Below are 15,271 nucleotides of genomic sequence, written 5' to 3' on the forward strand. Positions count from 1 at the left end.
TCTTATTTCTGTCCAAGCGCGCAAGTGCTAACCTGCTTCCAACTGATATGGCACCTCAAACCATAGTCCCTCTATATTAATCGTAGTCTCACATTTTAAGTATGTAGCGAAGAAAATGGTGCTGGATCGATCATTATGAAATTGATAAACATGATTCTATAGAGATGAAACATGCTCGAAGTGGGAGGACACAATATAGGAGTTTTATGAAATTTACGTTTTTAAATTCTAATGGCGATCTCCTAATAACGTCCATTATTTTAAAAGCCTTTGAAACTGTATTGGATGTAATTGTTAAAGGTAAAGCCGCTTCGAAAAGCAAGCTGGTATATTCGTAAACTGTACGATCGCGACGGCGTGGAAACTTTCTTGATATTAGGATCCATTCCGTTTAATATATGTTGACTGTAAATTATTTCATCTTCTTGTGCGTTATAAGAGTGGGCAGTATGTTCGGGGTCAATATACCGGGCGCCCTAAAAGTATGGAAATGGTAGAATATCTTGAGAAACACAAAATTGCTAAAAACAAATACAAATATCTTGAAATATTGAATAAAACAACTGATTAATGACAATGAACATGACCCCATACCCTCACTCACTTGATAAATATTCAAATTCTGCGTGAAAAAAGTTGTAATCATGTTTACCAATCTTCCGAGATAGCATAACTAGCATGACTGTTCTAAAGTTTAGTACAACTCAGAAATAACAATGTGAACGTAGTAGTGTTCTTATCTCTTCAGAGTGCTTTCTGGTGTTTCTCAAATTTCATCATTCTTTCCCCTAATTCCTCGATTCGCTAGTTGCCTTGCGTACACTCTGGTGTTCAAGTATAACCAGTAAAATTCGTTTAGAGGTGTTAGATTGAGTGAACTTGGTGGCAACTCAATCGCACGGCTTCAGTTCAAGGGGAAATTCGTGTTTAACACATTGGGTACAATCAATGCTATATGACATTGAGCGACATCCTGCTGAAACCAAGGCAATTCTAGCAATATTACGAATTTCTGGGATTATCTAATTGTGTAATAAATCTAAGTACTTTTCACTGGTTAAATTACCAATAATCAAATATGGTCCCACTATTTCGACTTAAACATTGAGTTTCTGAGTATATTGCGTATGACAATCCTTCACCCATGGGGGATTATCATTGGACCAGTGTATGTATGTATATATGTTGTGGTATTTACTCCATTCAGTTGAGATATGAATTCTCCAGAGAAACATGTCCAAGAAGTAAACTGTACATTTTCTTTTCGCCGTCTTTTAATTTCTTCACAATACATTCATACATACTGTTCATTTGCTTACGCAAATATGGGCACACATCCAGGGTCCTTTCTTCGTTCGTTGAAGTTTTTGGCCTGAGCGCTTCTGTTGATAACGCGTTATTGTTTGAAATACCGTTGACTTTGAGATTGGTACACGATGTGGAAGAGTTCATTCAATCAATTACTGCACATCCTCTTCGCATGACCATGTTATTTGTACCGTCATACCTTCGCAACAGAATAATATCTAACCATTATTTTTAGATCAGAAACATTACCGTTTGACAATTATTCCTCGTAATTTTATTCACTGGCTACTAGACTGTTATCGAGTTTATTAAAATATGAAATTGATAGAGCAGTCTAGTAGCTCGCGAAGCACATTGCGAGCAATAATTGTCAGGCGGTAATGTCTTATAACAAGTTGTTGATACTTTTTTAATTTTCAGATGGTAATATCTTACAATAAATCGTACATATTTACCTATGTGTCACGAGAAGCAAGATAAATCGTATTTTATGCGATTATGCTATCAGCGGAAAATGAAAAAAACATCTCCACCATCAGTGAATGAGGATGCGTTCAGGTTTATTGTCATTGACTAGTTATTTTATATTATATTTCAAGGTATTTTTTAGTTTTTTGATCGATTCTGTCCCTTTCGAGATATTCATCCGTTTCCAGACTTTTTGGACACGCGGTATATAAAATTAACTAATCCAGGTCCCAATCGAAGCGCATTTAGTCAGTTGGTGTCGGATATAAAATTATTTCTTGATTAAACATTCTTTCAACCAATGAGATTTAATTTTGTATTTTCCTTACAGCCATTTCATAAAGCAACTTCTGTCTCGAACTTAAGTAGAAATTGCACATACCGATCAGATAAGGAAAAGAAATATGGAAGTGTCGAAAGCAAAATCTTTTAGCTTACATATGAAATTTAATAGAAGAGATGTCAGTGTCATTAACATTCGGTTGACTTATAGTATATATTAGTTTATATATCAATTCCATGACACATTGAATCTGATGAAATAAATCAGGTTTGAGCGGAAATCGTCCGAAATTTTGAATCTCCGTTCAGCTCCGAATAATTCCAAAAACGGTAGGATCTGATAAACCATTAAAAACGTGGAATTTATCTCGATTACGCCGCCCGGCGTATATTTTTCATCGAAAAATTATGTTGACCGAATAAATCCCGCGCGTCGATTAGATCCGGGTTTTCGGCAGACATTTATGCGGTTTTCTTGCAAATCGGCATCAGGTTCGGCCAAAACGCTACCCGATTTCATAGTTACGGCTCACCGTCGTTAATCAAATCTCCTTACCGCTGCCGTACCGCTCCGAACTGATATTTACGGGTTTTGCATGCATAAAACTGTGCGCAACGACTGCGATATTAAAATGAAGTTTCGAATGTGCAAGTTACGACATGCTCGCCAAAAGTCGAACAACAGTTTCGTCAACTGTAAGTTTGAACCGTTTTTTGCAGCGACATGGGGTTGGATTTTGTTTGGGCGTAATGGATCTTAAATTGGTAATGAAATAGATGCAGAATACTCTTCAGTATAGTGTATTTCGAGATATTTCATTTCAACTTAATGGCTGCAGTAAACCTACCTACGCCGGCCCTATTGTGCCTATCATAATTGTTCTGGGCCATCAACAATGAAATGACGGAGTATCAAAAAGGGTTGAAATTTAGATAATCTTATACAGTGTTTCCCACTTAAGAACTGTACACCCTTATAAAATGTTTGTTGTTTTTGCTTGTTAAAATTTGTTTTGCTTATTGCTTCATCATGGCCAACTGAAACCATTTAACAAAAAAGAGGGAGAAGGGAAAATTACTTTTAGGGATGTTTTAAAAAATAAATTAGCAACGAATTCTTGTTCAGTAGTACATAGAACCCAACTATACCAATTTTTATAGTGTTTCAATATATATAGAAATATCGTTTTCACCCCGCTTAAGGCTGTACATTGCTGTAAAATCTTTGATTACTGTTTGATTTTAATATTTTTTTTGTTGGATAGATATCTCAAAACGCACTAAAATCTTACGTTTCTTATGGCATCAACCTGAAGTATGGCTAACTGGGACTAATCTTTGATATCAAATATCTAGGAGGGCTACTAGGGATTTATCTAAGAATGAAGTGTCAACGAGTTCTTATTCAGGACTACATAAAACCTAATTATACTAATTTCCATGAAGTTCGAATCCAGGGTGCTCGAAATATCGTGGGTGCCTCGCTTAAGCATTACTCCTGTAGAATCATTCTTTTTTTGTTGGATAGATTTCACTGAAAGACACCAACGATTTGTTTCAAATTAAATATGATTAGAGAGGATTAGATATGAACTAAACAGACTTCACAATGCTCATCTAATAATGAAAATAACAGAAATATCGAAATTGATTAACGCCAGCATACTGTCCTTTGTAAAACCATGTTGGCCATGGAGAAGCGAATATTCGACAGTCAAATTCATTCTCTAATTTATATTTTAATTTTGTTTACATCTTTCAGATACTAAGATTTATTAATGCTGTGGTTTTAGAATGATACTAAAAAATAAATGTCGTTGAAAAAGTCTTTCTTATCATTATTTTTGAAACTTGTATAATTAAAATTTGTAACATCTTAAAATCACATACAAAATAATCGTTATTTACAAGGTTTACAATATTTATTTTTTTAAAACATTAAAAACTTTGATCATTGGTCTAGTTACTTTTAGCAAACAAGAATTATCAAATTGTAGCCATAAACAAATATTCTACACTAGCAATGCTTGAGAGAGGCGTCCGCAATAATTCAAGCACCTTGTATTCTAACTTCATGGAAATTAGTATGGTTAGGTTTTATGTAGTCCTGAATGAGAATTCCATATTTCCTTCCATATTTGATATTAAACATCAGTCCCAGTTAACCATGACTTCCGGTTAATGTAATAAGAAACATAAGGTTTTACTGAGTTTTTGAGAGATCTAGCAAACAAGAAAAAATCAAAATCAAACCTTAATCAAAGATTTTCCAACGATGTACAGCCTTAAGCGGGGCGCAAAGGATATTTGAAACACCCTATATTGAAATATTATAAAAATTGGTATAGTTGGGTTCTAAGTACCCCTGAATAATCAATCGTTGCCAATTTATTTTTGTAAAATTCCCTAATAGTACCCCTCTCTTCTCCCTCTTTTGTTAAATAGCCTCAGTTGTTAAGTTAAGTTAAGTCTAACCATAAACAAATATTTTACAAGGGTGTACAGTTCTTAAATAGGACACACTGTCGGTATGACTTACCTATATTAATTCACTTCCGCAGTGTGAATTTTATCGGCACTGTTCTTCTGGATTTCTAGTGTATTAATTAATTAATATATGCCTTGTTGTAGTTTTGGTTAGTTTATATACTGCTTCTTCAGAGTGCTATCAGATCAGTTTCGTAGGCCGCGTCCCCTCTCAATTTTTTGTAGTTTATGCAATAGTTGGAGATATCTACTTTTTCTCCTTGACGAGACGAGAGTCATAACAGACTTAATTCAGAGCAAATTGTACACTTATGTAATAGTTCAACCGAACAGTGGCTCTTATTAATTCTTTTAATCCTGTTCTGATTTGTTCATATATTTTTCCTCGAATTAATTTCTACATCTGATCTTGCCAAAGTGAGACGTCATTTGCTAATTTGGCTTGAGCTTCTGAATCTTCTGCAGCCCATATTTTAATCAACTTTTCTCTAGATTCTCTAAATAAATAATTTATAATTTAAATAACTCAGTGGCAAAATTAATAAACACTCTTAAACCTAATAGTCTATTTACTTGGTGAAGTAAGTGTTACGTGGTAACGTCAGATAGAGATCTCGATTTACTCGCGAAAATTTGAAATTGCGATGGTTAATATGCTAAAATAAAAGTATTTTACTTTCAAGACGGAATTGTTTAATAATTCTTTTCGTAGGCGAACAGTTCAGTTGTGGTGCCACATACTAGTACGAACATTTGCATTATATCAATAAGAGGATAGTCAACCTTTTTATAAGCGATATGAAAATGCGTCATTGGAATTTTTCCATGAAAGTTCCTTATTGTTGCAGGTGAGGTGGAAAGGCTGCTGCGCGAGTACACGCAGAACCAGGAGATGGTCAGGAATATCGGTTCGCACTACTACCAGATCATCTACCCGGTACAATTGCGGCAGCATAAAAAAATGGGCATCAGTACGAGGGAGATAGGGTCGTCTAAGGTACGCAATGCGCGGAGTACGGTATGTCATTGCACTTTCATCTCATTTTCCTTCACCACGCTCGTTGTTGCCAATGCGTTTATGTAACTCTCGCACGCCCTGTCATTGTCCTAAGATAATGCAGTTCCCCATGTGGTAGTTAACATATTTTGTTGGTTTGTTTATTGGAGGTAAAGTAAAATTCTATCTAATGAAGCAATGTAATCAATTGAAGCAAATAAGTAAAAAATATATAAAAAATAAAATATAAAAAAGAAAAAATACTGGAAAATATGTTCCAATTCATAGTATAAAATATAAAAACTCTCAAACTTAAGACAGCTAAATGGAAAAGAATTTTTGTTATTTGCCAACATAAGGTACAACCAAAATAATTACAGAAAACGTCTAGTACCGACCACTTTGGTTAGTTGGATAGAAGGATGCTGAACTTAATATTATTCGAACTAATTTTTTCTCATCGATCCGCTGTACCGCAAAAAATATGATAGTTTATATGATTTTTCCTGAAAAATTTCTATGCGATGATATTATTACATTTATATTCAAGGGGCAAAGGCATAATGATCATTGTAAAAAGTTCAAGTTTGCATCGTTTCTCTAACTTCAGATATAACCCTCCTACTCAAAACCAAGGTGAAGATATATAAGTCAAATGTTATGCTGTCCCAATTTTGCTAACACCGATTATAAAATGTTTAAAAACCTTTTAACAATAAATGCCACAGTAACAACTAAAGGGATTATGAACAAGATTACTGATGAAAAAAATATAGAAAGATAAGAATAACACGGCGAAGAAGTGTGTAAAAACTATTCTCCTGTGGGTTTTCCAGATCGTATAGTGGCGTATTTGTCACAGGATTTACATGTATGTATAATGCTTATTTATCAGGTTACAGAAAATTAAAATTACCAATCAGAACTTCAATTATAATAAAGATCTTGTTTTAATAAATACCAACACGAAATGGATCTTCTTTTATTTTCAGATTTTATTATTCGAATCGGAAAGTCATAAAAGTTAATCAGATAACTAGTTATGTAGAGATCTCAATAAGATTCAAGCTCAGTACATAAAACAGTCGCCGTTGCCTCAATCGCAGTATTGAATTGAAAATTTGTAAAAAAATAAAACCGTAAAATCGGTTTCCATAACACAACAAAGCAAGGGAATTTTGTTCATAGGTCACGAAAAATATTATCCGGTTATAGGGTTAGCATTAGTGCGACAAAGTTAAACGAAGATTTTAAAAGCACCCAAGTGAGATGCAAATATTTTGCTATATTGCCAAACGTTTCCTCAGTTCCAATAATTTAAGGGTCCTCCTACAGTAGGTGGTTCCATACTGTTTCAGTCGGGGATAAGTTTTTACTATAATTTAATTCTTACGAAGGGTGCGTCATTCTTGGTACAGATTTCTTTCGCGCAATATCGTATTTGGAATTAAATTTTTAAATGTTTCACGTATTTCTTTACAACGCTTAAAAAATATACCTATTCGTTGTTCTTTGTTTTCGTATACCTTCTCGTTTGGACTAAAAAACAAAGAACGTTGATTTTAATTTTGTTTCCATGTCGTGGTGTATGCCCGACATGAAAAATGAAAAATAAGTTCTAAAAATAGAACTAAAACAAAAAATATATATTTTATAAAAGTTTAAAAAAGTCCACCATTTTTAGCTAAGGAATATCCCAAACTATCATAAACTTCTTGTAGAACTTTGGCCAGTGTTTCAGCAGTAACATTGCTAATAGCATTTTATTACGAAGTTACTCTAAATAATTTGCACAATCGTGTGTGCTTCTAAATAGTGCTAGTAACGTAACCCCAAAGAGAAAAATCATTTGGTGCTAGATCTGGGGATCTAGGTGGCAATTTATTATTATGCAATTAGGGAACGTGGCATGCAGAAAATCCTGTACTCTTCTAGCGTTATGTGTGGAGCAACCATCTCGATGGTACCAAATTCTATTACCAGTTATATTAAGAGTCTGAACAGCTGAAATTATTTGATCACGCAAAAAAATCTAGATATTTGTTTGTATTTAAATTCCCATCAATAAAGAAAGGACCAATAGTATGGCTTCTTAAAATACCAGCTTTGCGTTTACTTTTTCCGGAAACTAAGTCCTTTAAGGAATAGACATGTGTTGGTTCTCTTGTGAATACCCAACAGCCACTGTCCGATTATGACGACCATGTAACGAAAATGAAGATTCATCGGTGAATGAAATATTCGGTAAAAAATGTCCAATCATAATCTGCTGGTAAAATTTCCTGTTTGGTCCGTAATTTACAATTTCTTGGTTCTATCTCAACTTCCCCGAAGGTTTGAATACTATTGCACACTTGTTAAAGCACAAATTTCCCAGTCTCGGCGTTCGCTATGGCCATTTATTTGGCTTATTTTCAAACAATAATGTAAATCTGCGAATAATTTCTCGGGCAAACTACCCGAGAAATACCCTTAATTTTGAACCTTCTCTTCGGTCGAATATGCCATAATTTTTTTAATAAATACAAGACCCCTTCTGTTTTTTTTTCCTCGCTATTTGGGGGCGGAAGGGGGAACCCAAACAGGTTTTCATTTCATCTCGCAACAACAACGTACATTTTTGTCACTCTATAACATTTCAAGAGTCCCGGTGTAACTCTATCCCACTTACAATAACGGTATTTTTCGTGACCTGTATTATTACTTGATCCTCAGATGTCTGACTCACTACAATTTCTACCTTTTATGTTACAGTCTTAGAGCTTTTAGCAATTCTCTCATATTCTCTGTGGATAAACTCATAAGCCGCTTTTAATTAGAGTCGTCCAGATGCAAACGACACACGTAATCGTTCGTGTTCGGAATTACGAATTAAATGCACCTATTTTTTTTTTGCTGCCTTTTCTCGACTCGTGCAGTTTACCGACACAAGAGGCAACTATTCCTGTTTTGTATTCCGGAAAGATAAACTTTGCCTCGGTCCGAGCAACTCAAACAAAAACTACGGTCCGGCATATTTGTCCGCCGTACGGCTATGCGAACAAGTTTAATCTTGCCCGGTGCCTTTTTGAAGAGGGACCGTGTAGACGAGACGCTGATTGTCAAAGGCCGATGCAGGCTGCTAAATAAATCTAACAGACGGAAATGGTCGTCTTTTATGCGCCGGTTTGATGCAATTTTTATACAAATCTCCAGGGACGTTTGTATTTTCACATTAACTTGTCCCACTTTTGCACGGCTGCAAGATAATTCTTTTTTCAGCTAAAAGATGGAATAAATAGGAGATTTTTCGTGTTTTTAGTTAAGTTTTATGTTATTGAGACAAAACATTAGAAACCAAGAGCGTTATAAAATGCATATTAATTTATCTTAAAAATTAAGATGTCCATTAGTTAGAAGAAACATTTTGTAACATTACACTGCCGTATAAAAAATATTTTTTTCTTGTCACAGCGGCGTGGACAATATTTGCAAAATCAATAATAAAAATAAAAAATTGCTGAAATTATTCCTATCATGGGTAGAATTATGCACTCAATCCACTCGAAGTGAACCTTCCAAGTTTCAAAGCGCTCCCAGTCTTATAGTGTTCCCACTTTCTTGTGTCACTCAGTACATCTATTTTCGAGAATATAACAGGTTAATCTATAAATCGTTACATAGAAATCTTAAATCACTCTGTATTTGTTTAGATATTAAGAAAACATTTGATAGCGTAAATCAAGTTTATTGATGTTTTGGAGGGTATAGGATTTAGGGGAGTAGCCTTAAAATTAAAGTCAAGTTATCTCAGTGATCGAACACAATGTGTCATCCAGGATGCGAAAGAAAGGCGGAATACGTATTTCCACAGGGAACTGTATTGGGTCCAATTGTCTTTGTTTTGTACATTAACAATATATTTCGTGTAAACTCAAATGGGAATATTTTGGGTTTTCCATATGGTACTGCGATTTTCTATACTGATGAATTATGGGCTGTGCTCAAAAACAATGTCGAAAATGACTTAAAATTGTTGTACAATACTTTTCCTATTAAGAGCTAGCTTTAAACTTTTCAAAAACTGTTTTCCTCCCATTCTCCTGTGATTCGCGTACAAAACTTCGAGTCTAGACTAAACTAAATGAGTTTATCGAGACAGTTTTCCCCGATTATGTTATATACCTCGGTATCTACATGGACAAGCACATTGACTTAGAAATATACTAAACTTAATAAAAAATTGAAATCCCTTCTCCCAATATTCAAGAATGCCAGGGGATTTTGTGATACAAAGCACGTAAAAATGTTGTACGGTCTCTTGGGATGTCTCTACTCGAGCACGATTATTCGACACTATCACAAAGGCAAAACATGCGAGTAACAAGGCGAGAAAAGACCATAGGTCAGAGATGCTTTTCTTACTTAGTAACAAAAATTATTGCCGTGGTACCTGAAGTAATTCAAAATTATAGAACCTACGATGATTATAAAAAGAAAATAAAAGAATACCAACACCAACAAGGAGATTTAAAAAATAGTTATTCTATTATACAACTCATTGATTTTTTAATTAAGATCCCTATAGTTCGTTCTGATTTTTGCAAGTCTGCTATATAACTTATTAACTTATAACTTAAAATTTTATGTATTTATTTTTTGATTTATGTGTGCTGTTCAACTCACAAACAAATATTCACTTCCGAATATTTGATGAGCTTTTACTATTTATGTATATCTACTTATTTAATGTTCTTATTGAGTCTATTACGAAATATTACTAAACTAAACGTGGTGTGTTTTATGAACTTCAAGGTAATGAAAATCAGTAAATAATCAACACTAACAATTTAAAATAAAGCACAGTTCCAATTAGTCGATTTGTAACACACGGGGATTTTAGAGCTTACCTTTGTTGAGCAAAAGGTCATAATCCCTGCAAGGAAATTGAATCCTAATTTCCTAATATCACGTTCTATATTAGGACCATGTCACAAACATGTAATACGGCAATTAACAGAAATATCAGCATTTTAGAAAACGACAAATTAAGAGAGGAAAAAGTGAAAAGGACAGAGGCGTGGGTAGCAGCAAAATCAATGAGAAAAGTATTGCAAAGTGATTCCATCATTTTCAATTGACTTATTAAATTAGTCAATTATTTTCTCAATTTTAGACTGGTAAAGTCATACTTAAGACAGTCTAGTAATAAAAATAAATCGAACCTCCAAAATGTGCGAGCAAACAGTTTTTTGCTTTCCCTAAAATGTATTAGGAGGATAATCTGAAATTATCGTGGCAATGAAAAACTGATGCTCTGTCTGAGAATAAACCGTAGAATAAAATTAGGTACACTTAATAGACCTTTCGATCCGCTATATTGATGCCTACCTATCAAGGGAATGCCAAAAATACACACAGTGTAACAAACTGAGGTGTAGGCATCCCCTGCCCCGGCTCTAAAATTTGTGTGGGTGGAAATTTTAACTGCTAATTTAGGTAGTTTTAAATAAATGTCATGTTAACCGGCAACTGATAAAGGCCCTTTCTTGAATTCTTCTAAAGGAAATATTGGATTCGAATTAATTAACCGGATCGTCTGAAATTCTTAAAGTAAAAATTAATTCATTTTTATCAGGCGAAATTTAACATACCATAACTGTTAATTCGCATTAAAGAATAAATTTAAATAATTTGTTTTTAATATCGAGGCTAAGGCAAGAGAATTCTTTTGTACCCCTCCCGGAAAACCGACCGAGCAGCTAAGTCCAGGGCACCGACCACGTTAAAGTCTTAATTAAAAATTTAATCTCAAGACGAACGAGTCTATTGTTTCTTTGATGATTATTCAGTTCAACGTTAATTTCGCACTCGACGAACTGGCAACATTTCCTCCACGTTATAATACACGTTTCAATTGTTCTGCCGAATGTCTGGCTTAAAAAGAACAAAAGGAATTACGAAAATGATGAAAGACCCACTGCTAATGTAGAAAATTTAAAATTGTACGCTCGGCTTATTATTATTTTCTCCCGGTACGTTTTGCAATCACTTCACTTCTCTTCCCGTTTTTTTTTTTCGTTCGAGCGTTGTAATTTATCGGGTGGAAAGTAGGGCGATTAATAAGGTTTTGTCATTTTTAGGTACATTTCTGTCTACATCAGTTAGGTTTGTCAAAAGGCAGACTCAAGAGGCACTCAAACACAAATTAATTTGATCTATTACAACATTTTTGAATGGTGGACCAGTTGACTTTTCAGAGTTCATTCTAGCCAGACGGTCACCCATTCCAAGAAAGTTATATTTTGTATTTATATTATTTTTTAGATGATATAATTTTGGTGTAACAATCGAACGGAACCCAATTTAGATTGATTCTTCAGTTTCCGGATACTCTGTTATCGGATTTCACTGAAGGTTTTTTTAGAACTCCGATTTCTTAAAGCTTCGGACTCCCAGCGCTTACTCTGTATAATCGACTTATCGTTCGGATTCTCGGCGTCAACCGTATATAATAAGCGTGCCTCCGGACTTTCGGCTCCACCTGTGCCCTCTCGGTGCCAAATATGCCGATAGGGTTTGCCTATTTAGCAAATCGTAAGAATTGCCGATGATAAGATCGCAAAACTGCAACTAATACACTGTTATTGCTAATACAATGTACAATAATATTGTTGTATTACTTGTAGTGCAGTTGGAGTTGTAAACATGAGAGACATTCACGCGTCTTAGACAATACAAGAATGTAATCCAAAATTGTATAAAATGCGCCAATAATGATGTATGTGAACATTTTAGTTTTTTAAAGTTGGTATAAATTTGTTGCATTCATCATATGTATTATTTTTAATTTTTATTCTGATTTGAGTTTCTCGAAAAAAGTTCCTTTAAGTCTTGATGGAAATATATGAATAAATGTGTAATTTTGGATTTTTACTAATTTCGAATGGGAGAAAGTGAAATAATTAAGCGTAATTCCAATTAATAGTTAATTAATTAATAAGTCCTGGATAAGTCGTGAAAATCCTATCTTACATTCTATAAGCGTGAAAATATTCCAACTTAATTTTGTCTATTTATTACCTTAACATGTCATTCGCAAACGAATACCACATTAATATAATAATTAATACTATGCTACACTGGTAAATTTATGCCGATTTTGATTGGTAAGTTTTAACGTTGAAATTTGACAACACTGCTATCTCATTCTCTCCCATGCGTCAAGAATAAAAGTTTTTGAAAACGAGAGAAAGAGTAACGGAGTAGGAAAGACAGGAAGTTCCCCAGGGAGAAACATCTGAAACATTCTCCACCGTTTCAAGAATAGGGCCATAGGGGATCTATTTCCCTGTGTAATTCAATGCGCACTCATCACTATTTCACACACGGGTTGCTCTAGCAATAAAATTGCACGTGAATAACCAATCTAATTATCGAATGCCGATGTAATAAGCCTCTTTAATTAGACGAGGGTGGCGGCAGGGCGGCAGCGTCAGAAATTCGCAAGTAATTAGCGGATTAGTCCCATTCTGAGAAAGCGTTCACTAGAATGGTGACGAGTAAGTCGGGCGACGTTGCGGAATGTTAATTGGCAATTATTTCGATGCCGAATTGTATCTCTTAACGCATCCCGAATCGCTTTTCAAAAATTTCATCCAGTAAACTACTGAACTAATTAAACGAAATCGTTTTGTCGTTAAACTTTTTACACCGCCTACTTTGTAAAATTGTCGTAGAGAATAGTATGGAATTTGCATATCGGTTCTATAGTATAGGAGTTTCAATGCATGATTTAGGTTTAAATACCTACGAATCTTTTATGTAAAGACGCTGAAAACATTATACTTTTCGCTAGTGAATTCCCACCTGGTAAGTAATTTAATTCTCGAAAACATCTGTAATAAACCGCGTCGTTGTTCTAGCAGCGAACTTTTCACTGGGACTCAACTTCTGGAGGTGAGCCAATTTTTCTTTAAAAACTTGATTTTACAGATTTAAAAAGAGAGACTCTTTGATTATCAGTCAATCAATCGCATGTTGTACAGAACAAAATGGCACCTCTAGATATAGAAAAGACATGATCTTTATGCAAAGATCTTTTAATATGACACTGAAGCCATATCCAAAATGAGTAGAATCTTAAACAATTTTGGTTAGTTAAAAACTATTTATTTAGTACTTTGGGTTGTATACGAAAAAGTGATATGGATTACAGTTCCTTGTGTGTCGTTGTACCAGATTATTATTATTATCTCGGTTGTCTTCGGCTCACGGTCTGCTTCTTAATATTAGTAAGACTGAACTATTTCCTTTTGCCCCTAATAGAGAGAGTGTCTGCGATAATTATAATCTTAATATAGTTTTAAATAATGTTAGGTTAGTACCTGTGGATATCTGTAAAAAATTGGGAATTCTGATGAATGTTAATTTAATGTGGCAAAATGCTGTACATGTTTAAAAACATTCTTACGACGAACATTCAACTAATACTGTCCGAGAGTCTAATACTATCGAACTTAAAGGGGGGTTCTGGAGACGTTGTTTATTGGCCGTGTCTTACTTTGAAAAATAAAGGATGTCTGCAAAAAATTGATTCTTGTTTACGTTATTCCTATAACATCAGGAACTTCGATTATATTATCTAAAACTATCTAAAACAGTCTAAGACGCTGGTTGAATCTCACTGAAAGGTATAACCTGCACCTCGCCACTCTAGTACATAAAATTAAAAGCACTGCAGAGCCTATTATTTGTTAAAAGCGTCGAACACCCACCATATTCCCAAGCGCAATACTGCAACGTTTCAGAGATCTTTCTCTTATAACACTATTAAAGTTTATAATAATGTCCCTGCTACTGTTAAAGCCTGTCCATCGGCTGAGTCGTTTATAAATAAGTTCAAAGATGATGAGAAGAGAATGAGTCCCTTCATAAAGTATATAAATATTCAATCGAGTTTTTTTTTAATTACGTATGATTGTTAAATTATAATTCTTATAATGTTTTCTTAAGGGTGGTTAGATGAGCAGCAATGCTGGATCCAGCCACTAAGTGTATTAATAATTATAATGGTTATAATAATAAATTGTTTATTGCCTATAAGATAAAGCTTTTACCTTAACATAACGCTAGTTTGGATTCTACTGGGTACAGAACGCTTTATTTAATAGCATATCAGATTTAAATTTGAATCTTGGATAAACAAAAAAATAAGACAACATTTGCGATGGAATTCATAACAGTTAATTAAGCTTGAGTTGCGGAACTTGTCTGCTACCTTAAGTGTTATTTTTTTTACAAATAACCCAGACAAAATTAAATATATATAATCCTAACCTACAAAAATAAACTGACCCAAATAATTGATTGCGTTAATTGTAAGTCGCTTTTAGTCATAGCTTAGTCAATGACTGTAGGACAATTTTCATTTCAGCAGGACTTATGTTATATAATTTATTTCCCACATATGTTCGCTTTTTTTGCATATTTTGTGTTGTTTTCTTTCGTTTTTTCTCTAGTAAAGTGACCATGACATATGTGGTTGTTGAATAATGAGTATTTCGGATATTAATTATAGTTACTTTATAGTATAGTTGTCGAATATTTAAAAAATACTTAAAAAAGCTGATCTGAGGGATACTATCGTTCAAGTTGAAATATAACTTTCGGGATTCTTTCCTGAATAACCTCTAATGGTTTGAGGTTACTTTTATATTCACCCGTCCAGCTTCTAATGCTGCATAGTAA

The 15,271-nt window shown here is 34.1% G+C and overlaps 1 protein-coding gene across 6 annotated transcripts in view; it reads left to right on the forward strand.

The window, feature by feature from the left end:
- Positions 1–15,271, forward strand: part of LOC132704027 (disintegrin and metalloproteinase domain-containing protein 11) — a 627,178-nt gene that overhangs the window by 447,451 nt on the left and 164,456 nt on the right. For all 6 annotated transcript variants that reach the window (XM_060673635.1, XM_060673633.1, XM_060673634.1 and 3 more), the window contains one exon: positions 5,394–5,542. In XM_060673635.1, coding sequence (XP_060529618.1) covers positions 5,394–5,542 — 149 coding nt within the window. The remainder of the gene's footprint in view (positions 1–5,393; positions 5,543–15,271) is intronic.

The sequence above is a fragment of the Cylas formicarius genome, unplaced genomic scaffold (assembly GCF_029955315.1).
Source record: "Cylas formicarius isolate icCylForm1 unplaced genomic scaffold, icCylForm1.1 PGA_scaffold_6__28_contigs__length_40554024, whole genome shotgun sequence".
Taxonomy (NCBI): domain Eukaryota; kingdom Metazoa; phylum Arthropoda; class Insecta; order Coleoptera; family Brentidae; genus Cylas; species Cylas formicarius.